The 8,831-nt window shown below is 33.8% G+C and overlaps 1 protein-coding gene and 1 long non-coding RNA gene across 2 annotated transcripts; both read left to right on the top strand.

Annotated features, from left to right (window-relative positions):
* Positions 1 to 2,238: 2,238 nt before the first annotated feature.
* Positions 2,239 to 2,781, top strand: LOC111372855 (abscisic acid receptor PYL4-like). The gene has a single exon (XM_022995268.1). It carries the CDS (start codon positions 2,386 to 2,388, stop codon positions 2,779 to 2,781), a length of 396 nt encoding a protein of 131 aa, XP_022851036.1. The 5' UTR covers positions 2,239 to 2,385.
* A 3,484-nt stretch (positions 2,782 to 6,265) lies between these two features.
* Positions 6,266 to 7,145, top strand: LOC111372854. Its single transcript, XR_002698832.1, has 2 exons — positions 6,266 to 6,601; positions 6,835 to 7,145. It is a non-coding gene; the product is annotated as an uncharacterized LOC111372854 (long non-coding RNA).
* Positions 7,146 to 8,831: the final 1,686 nt, after the last annotated feature.

The following is an 8,831-nucleotide window of genomic DNA, read 5'->3' as shown; positions in this document are numbered from 1 at the left end:
CAAATTGAAATTCACTAATTCAATTGAGACAAATAAAATTGATGACCCAATTCAAATTTCAGTAGAAGTCCATTTAGGCCCTCGGTTTGCAGTAGTGTTTGGTGTACCCTTACACCCCTATCACAATTAGGGGGTCCACAATTATGAAATTCATGTGAGCCCTCTCACAAACAATTATGAAATTCATGTGAGCCCCCTCACATTGTGAGAGGGCTTTACACCATGGTGTACAAGAAGATTTATTGGGTTTGCAAAATAGAGACATCCTTCTCTCCCTAATTTCATGGGCCACGAGGACGGATATAGGGGAGGTCATCGCCATAAAAGTGGGGGAAACTAGGCACTCGGATAATAATGATGACATAAATAAAAATAAAAATTTAAGACACGAAAAATATCTCGACTCGCATTAATTAGTTATGTTATGAACAAAATTACTATGTAAGAATTGACTGTAAAACTATAAAAGAGATAATTTCCACTTAAGAGCATTCTCAATGGTGGAATAAAATTGAGTGTATACTGATATCTTCAAAATTATTTTTGCGTCAACATTTATATTCAAGTAATACTATTTAGCCCCCATTCAAGTTGCAACCTCAATTTAGGTGGCGTCAATGTGACATTAATTGAAAGGTAGAATTAAATAACTCATTTCATATCACCTTTCATTTAACCTATCAACTAGTGCTTCAAGTGGATATAAATTCAAATTTGACTCTAACAGGAAAATTTAAATCCACCTTTTGCCTCTTATGAATGTAAGAAAATATATAAATTTATATATTTATTTTTTTTACATTTCATATCGAAAAATGTAATCTGAGTCTTTTCATTGGAGATAAGGGTGGACAAAATGTCCAAACCAAATCAGAACCAAACCAAACCAAGCGGTTCGGTTCTATCAAAAAAATTAATGATTTTGGTTCTGTGAACCAAGAATCATTTCGTTCTGGTTCTGGTTCTGGTTCTGGTTCTGGTTCTGGTTCAGTTCTAGTTCAAAAACCAGAATCAGAACCAAAATTAATATTTAATTTTATATATAATAATTAGTGGAGACCCTATTTTTATATTCATTGAAGATAGCCTATTAATTGAATACAATTTTTTAATCAATTTTGGGTCATTAGAGATAAACAACTCATTAGTTGTTTACACTCTAATCTTGTGTTCAGTTCAATTATTTTTCCTTCACTCCTTTTCGAATTACATAACGTCGCAGCATACTGGTACCGCATTTCATCAAGTCAGTGGAGTGTCATTTAAGATCGGAAAATGAAAGTGGTCAATTACTTAAAAAGTTTCTATACTCTTTTTTACCTTGATTGTTCGATGAGTTATTTGTGTTCTTCACAAATAGAGAAAAACCTAATAAACATTCATGAAATATTAAACGGTTAATGTTACCTATAGAAGTGAGCTGTCAAAATTTTGATAATTCATTCTTTATTATAGGGGTGTGCCTTCAAAATTCCTGCAATTAATTTAGTAAATCATTGTTATTATTTATTAAACAATTTTTTGTATGAAAACGAAAATTGATTTGTGTATTCAAATTATGAATAAATTTTATTTTTTAGTTATGATTTTTTTTTTTATCTCGATGATTGAAATTTGAACTTCCTAAATGTTTGATGTTTATTTTCTTATTTAAGTATACATTACTAATTTATATGATGCAAATCTAAAAATATAAGAAATGAAATCAGAACCAAACCAAACCAGGGTTTAGTGTCATTTCATATATTTAAAAAAATTATTTGGTTCCATTATAAAAAAAATCATTGGTTCATAGTTCGATTCGGTTCTCTTGGAACCAAAACCATATGAACCACGTCCACCCCTAATTGGAGATATTTTCGACCACCTTGAAAATCTAATTCTTTATTTTACGCCACAATTGAAGATGCTATGAGAAAACCAAGTAATTCTTTAATGGACGTTCTCCATTTCTCTACGATCTTGACTCTTCGTGCTCCCCCTAAATCAAGTAATTAACTTTCTCCTCAAGGCCATTTCAGTCATTTCATTTTAAAAACCTAGGATAACCAACTCCTGGGCAGATCACGTAATTATAGCCCATGTTTGGATCAATTTCAATTATGACTGCGTCCAATATGACTATGCAAGTTGCCCATCCACTTGCACACCCCCACGTCACCCCCACCCATTTAAGCTTTGTAAAATATATATATATATAAACAAAACTATTACAAGTAGACAAAGATTTGTACTCTCTCTACACTTGCGTTAGTTGCGTATCTGATATATTTGAATGTAGAACGAATTGGGATTTTATATAACATCACACATCCCATTGCAAATTCACAATTCGTTCTCATTAGAACAGATCCAACAAAGTGAGAAGAGTCGTGAAATATAGAAATGCCTTCTTCTCTTCAGCTTCATAGAATCAATCCGATTACTGATACAGTCGCCACCTGCGCCGCCGCCAATTTCCATCATAAACAAGCGACACCCACATGGGTTACCCCGGTGTCTAGCGAAATTTATGTGCCGGATAACGTGTTGCACCACCACACGCACGCGGTGGCACCCAACCAGTGCTCATCCTCGGTGGTGCAAACTATTGATGCGCCGGTTGCAACCGTGTGGTCCGTCGTCCGCCGCTTCGACAAACCGCAGGCGTACAAGCACTTCCTCAAGAGCTGTCACGTGATCGGCGACGGTAACGTGGGGACGCTCCGGGAGGTGCACGTGGTGTCTGGCTTACCGGCGGCGTCAAGTACTGAGAGGCTCGAAATCTTGGATGACATATGATAATTTTATAATTCAATTTCTATACAATATTTCTCGGATAAACCTACATGTACAAAATTTTTTGCATATTAAGGTATCCATATACTCACATGTGGTGGAATCCATTTGAATGAAATATTCGATCGACCTAGTGTGGGACACATTGATGTACAAAAAAATTATGTACATCAAATAAAGCCCATATTTTTGTGGCTGTCTATATCTTAGGAAATTATTTTTTTATTTTTAATGAAAAAAACTAGAAGAGAACCTAATTTTTTAACTGTAAAATATTTTTCCTGTTACAGAGCTGGGATACATGAATTTGTACTAGTGTACAATTGAGTCTAGCTGTCACAAAAGCTCCTTATAATAAGTGTTGGATGAATTTTGTGAATAGTGACGCTGAAATAAGTATAATGATGGTGACAAAGCCGAGGCAAGAGTTGGACTCTTTGTCCTTAAGTCGAATTTGCCCCGCAACGGTGCCTACGAATTTCGGCAATCGACTCCCAAGATACAACGGCTACACTTGTGTTTGTAGCACTCCAAAACACAAGTACAACGAACCAATTTAGGCTTATGTACTCCAAGGATGAAATGAAAGAAAATCAAAATAAACGAAATGATTTTGATTTTGGATAGAAGAGAGGATGAGAAACGTTTTGTATATCAAACTGTGAGGAATAGGACACCCAAAGGGTCCTATTTATAGACCATGAAGGGGTGTGGACGAAATGGTTGAGACCAAACCATGCATCATTTCCAAACAATGCATATTTATGAAAAGGTGTCTATTCGCTAATGGTTGAGGTCTTTTTCGTAATTTCTCATTCATCCGATATTGGTTTTCGAAATGCCAAATATACCCTTCAATACATGCAGAGAAATCAAAATTCTCTTTCGGCGAAGTGGCAAACAATTTTGCCTAAACGGATTGAGTCGAGCTTTTGAATATTTGGCCGAATTCGATACGAACTTTAATCGATTTTCAATTCTCAATTTATTTAACCAATATCCAACAATCCCCCACTTCCAATCATGAACTATCGCATGCGCAACACAAAGCGAATGCAATGAAAATGAAATGCAGACTCTAACAAACGGAGTACACACGACAAGTCGTAGCATCAAGATAGGTAGCTTGTGGCCTTGAACCTTCTTTAGTTGAATACAATCGGATTTACTAGGCTAGTTGGTGAACGCGATGTCTTGAACCATCCAGCCGTTCGTGTGAATTTTTTCGTCAAAATCAGACGTTATTCTCTTCCCATGTATCATGAGAAATTACATTATGCATAAAGAGAGCGGTACATAATTTAGCATTTCTTACACTTTCATTCGTCATATATTGAAATGAAATTGAAAACCTAAAATCTTATGATCATCATAATTCATTTTATTTTTTGATTTCTATGTTTTATTAATTTAGTAAAAATGATAGATGATTTAGATTGAGTCCCGAAGTTGATAATTTATTTTATTTTTTGAATTCTATGTTTTATTATTTTAATGAAAATAATAAATATTTTACACGAGTCGCAAAGTGACATGGATTGCCAACTTAGCTGAGTACAATAATAGTCGAACCATTATGGTACAAGTTTGGGAGCTTCAGCATAAGCCTCTATTTGGTTTAGCGCGAAAAAAAATTGATGAAAATCTAAATTAACAATTAAAATAAATTTTGACATAAATTGTATGGAATCTACATATATATCAATTTTTCAATCACATATTTTATCAACTTTTATTAAAATTTACTAAAATTTTTATTTTTATAGGCCTTGGTGTTATTTACAGCACAATGAGAAAGCTTTGTGGTCCAAACCTAAACCTAGCGTATTTCCTACCTAAATGGCCTAAACTAACAATGCCCTTGTTTGAACCCTATTATTTGATAAAAATAGATTTTATATTGTGAATTTTTGTAGAATGTGTAGCTAAAAAATAAGAAAAAGTTTTAGTTTTATGTGTAATGTTATTTTATTAAGAGAATTGTTGAAAATAAGTTTAAAGAAAAATGTATTATTGAAAAATAGGGTTATATCTATCAACAAAAAACACAAAAATGATGTCCTCGATTCTTATGACTTTGGTCTTAGTATCTTTAAACTTTCTCGACCGATAGCAACTTAATTAAATCCCATCTACGCGGCAAAAGTTACAAGGCAAAGTTAAACTTGTCATTCTAATGACTGACGAAAAAGATTTTATAAATTAAAAATAGACGAATTTCGATCCACATTCTCTAGCACTTTAAGCGTTTATACAGGCAAATTTCCTTACGACCTCATCTAACTTTAGCATCACATAGTCCTTGGCCATTGCATCTCCCATCTTTTCGCTCCTAAGAGGTCGTTTTGCCGAAAACTTACCTAACAGGTAAAGTAGGTTAGAATTCAGCCATGCAAAATTTGATAAATATCATAAACAGTAAATATCTCGAACCTATCAGCATCAATCGATGCAATAAGGCATTTCCTTGACAGGGCACCTAGATTTCCAATGCTAAGATAGAAAACCAGTTTATTTTTATATTAAAAACCCTGTTTATTTGTGGAAATGGGAAACCTGCTACTCCAACTTGACATTGACAACCAACTTGCTGTACGATCAGAACCCAACTTGATATATTTTTCTTTCTGTCTATACATACTTTTTCTTAATTTCTGTGTATTTTGTTGAATACTTTCCAGAAAAGAAATTTGCAAGTGGGAGAGCAAAGCAAGGCTTTAATTTATCGCTTCTTGTTTGCAAAACAATAAAGCTTTTCATGCCATATGTGTTTTGCTGTGCCTCGTCCCCACTGCTCCATGGGAATTGATTTGATTCGACTTGCCATTCCTCATGGATAGAGTTATTGGAAAACACGATTTTACGCAGTGAGAGAGTTATGTCTCCATACATGATTATCTAATTTTCTTTAGAAGATATATACAAATTGCATTGTTGGATGAAACACTTTTGCTTTTTGAACATTGAGTTTATTGCGTCTTGGTACTGAGATTACTTGAGATATGCATACTTACAAGCAGTGTTCTAAAAAGCGTAATGTGTAATAATGCGTGGAGGCTTGATTTGAGTCTAGGTGAAGCTAAGGTATAAAAATGGTTAAAAAGTGTTTTATTATTTTAAATTTTAAATCAATTTAAATATTATTTAATAATACATACAAATTATAGTACCAAATGCAATTTTAAAAATTTCATAAAATAAATATATTTTCGAACAATAAAAAAGATATATTGTTATAGTGTTCGTGAAAACATGTTTCTCAAATCAACACTTTTGTAAGGGTGAAATCGTCTTTTGGATGTGGAAGGCCCACATGGCAACCCCCAATTGGCGGTTGGAGCTTCACTCGAGTTGTGTTTCTTTAAATCACATCCTAGCCGTCCATATTTGATCAATGGCTGAGGATAAATCAACAACGAATTTGGTACTCGAGGGGCCAATCGCAAGACGGTCATTTCAATCTTGGCTTTTCAACTTCTGGGTTCTTCTTGAGATCTCTCTTTCTTGTTCTTTCAGAGACTTTTCTTCTTCATCTATTTTTAATTTATGTTTCTTGTGATCTTACATGAGATCTTGGTTAATCTTGAAGAACCTTGTACAATATATCTTGCTACAGTAATTTGGTAGATTGTAAGGCATATATCTATTTTGATTAGGCAATAGGGTCCTTGGTTTATTGGTGATTAATGTTTGATTGAGATCTTTTGGATTGATGATCGGATCCTGTATCTGAGTGTGGTCTCTGTCTCTTGGAAGGTTATTTTGCACATAATGAACGGGCCAGCCTCTAAGCCCCTAGATTATGCATTTTTCGCCAAACTGGGTAAACAATCGTTTGTGCTCTTTACTACTTTTGTGCTTGATTGATTGTTTATTCTGACACGAGCATTGAAACAAATGGGTAAATCCTTACAAATCTGGTATCGAAGCTATTAGGGCTTCGAGTCACGATTTCCTCTAAGAGAATCATCTTCTTGATCCACTTTAATTCATATTTTTTTATATATTGAATATTTTTCTGGAAATTATTACTGATCAATTTTCTGATAAGTGCAGTGGCTGAAAGCCATAACTGGTGATCTTAGCATCTTGAGCTCAAATGGGTTTCTTGAAGGTGGTCTAAGTATTTGAATTTTAATAAGTCAACCGTGCAGTGGGAGAGACTATTCTAATTTTGACTTTACTCATAATAACTAAAAAGCATGCATTTGTTGTTCTTAAAGATTGGGTGATACGTCATGGGAAAATTTTTTAAGAACAATTTCATTCTTGTATATGATATCTGTATGAGATGGAATTGAGGCATGTTTTAAGTTGGTAATCTCAATATATTGTATTATGCGATCTTGAGATTAATTACTTGTTGACTTTGTTTTGACAGCTTGCATACTCTTGTTGATACTATATTGTCATTCTTAAGTCAGTTTACCTTTTAATTGTTGCAAAGTTTTTTCAAAACCTTTCCTGCACTTAAGTGACCAACTATTAAGAATCACTTATGTCGACAGGTAATCACAACCCTTTTATAGAACCTGTAATGGATTCGAAGTTTGAGTTGTCTCAATTCGATGGAAAATGGGAATACTTGATATTGAAGTAGAAAATGAAGGGTATATTGGTCCAACAAAGGGTTGCTAAGGCCCTAGATGATCCTGAAACTTTTTCTGCTAAATTAAAAGCTAAACCTGATGAAATTCTAGAAATAAACAAAATTGCTTATAGTCCAATTATCTAGCATTTATCTGACAACAATATGAGACAAGACGAAGATTCTGAAACACCTAGAGCCTTATGGACTGCACTTGAAGCATTGTTCTTAATTATGACATTGCCCAATATAATCTATTTGCTAGAGAAATTATTCAGTTTTAAGATGGACACTGGGAAAGACCTAGAAGCAAACTTGAGTGATTTTAGTATTTTAGTTAAGAGTCTTGTACATAATGACAGAAATATGATGATGAAGACCTTGCAGTTATACTACTTAACTTACTACCTAAATCTTATAAGGATATTAAAAATGCCATAAAATACTCAAGAGATACTCTAATTTAGACTATAGTAACAAATGCTTTAAGAGCTAGAGAACTAGAGATCAAGAAAGAAACTAAATCTAATACAATAAAAGATGGCATGTTTGTGAGAGGGAGAACAGACAAGAAAGAAAATAATACCCAAAATAGAAAATCTAAATCTAAATCCAGAGGTAGATCCAAATCTAGGGATAAGAGTAATAAAAAGTGCTATCACTGTGAAAAACTTGGGCACTTTAAGAGACTGTTTTGAATTGCAAAGGAAACACAAATACCAAAGCATTGTTGACCTGAACAATGTTACTTCAATCATGATCTGGATAGTCTTCTTGTAATGATTGTGTCCAATGATGATAGTGACAAGGATTGGATCTTAAACTCAGGATGCACATTTCACATGAGTCCTAATAGATCTTGGTTCTACAATTACAATCCAATTGAATCCAAGAAAGTGTACATGGGAGACAACAATTCCCAAATAGTACAGGGAATTTGTGACATTGCTATTAAAATGCATGATGACATTGTGAGACAGATCAAGAATGTTAGGCATGTCCCAAACTTAAAAAGAAACCTTATTTCATTAGGGATTCTTGAAGATGAAGGGTATGCATTTAAATCTAATAATAACATACTAAAAGTGATGAAGTGATCACTTGTTGTGTTGAAAGGACCCAAGAAGAATGGGCTATATTATCTTGCTGGAGAAACCATAACCAGTCAGGATAATAGCTCTTTAACTAAAAATGAAAATAAGTCTAAACTTTGGCATAATAGATTAGGATACATTGGCAATAAGGGCCTAAAATATCTAAGTAATAAAAAGTTACTTGGGAAAGATATAACTGAGCCCCTTCAGTTTTATGAGACTTGTGTATTAGGTAAGTCCCATAAGGTGAGTTTTAATATAGGGTCTCATACCACTAATAGACCTTTGGATTATGTTCATTCTGACTTGCAGGGACCTGAAAGTCACCCCACCTTTGGGGAGAACAAATACTTTCTGTCCATTATTTATGA

Source organism: Olea europaea, unplaced genomic scaffold (genome assembly GCF_002742605.1).
Source record: "Olea europaea var. sylvestris unplaced genomic scaffold, O_europaea_v1 scaffold104, whole genome shotgun sequence".
Lineage (NCBI taxonomy): Eukaryota > Viridiplantae > Streptophyta > Magnoliopsida > Lamiales > Oleaceae > Olea > Olea europaea.
Note: the sequence above shows the minus strand (reverse complement) of the source record. Positions and strands in the feature narration are given on the sequence as shown.

Bases quoted from the DNA above. Each gene is read 5' to 3' on its own strand.
- LOC111372855 (XM_022995268.1), top strand. From the start codon at position 2,386: ATGCCTTCTTCTCTTCAGCTTCATAGAATCAATCCGATTACTGATACA.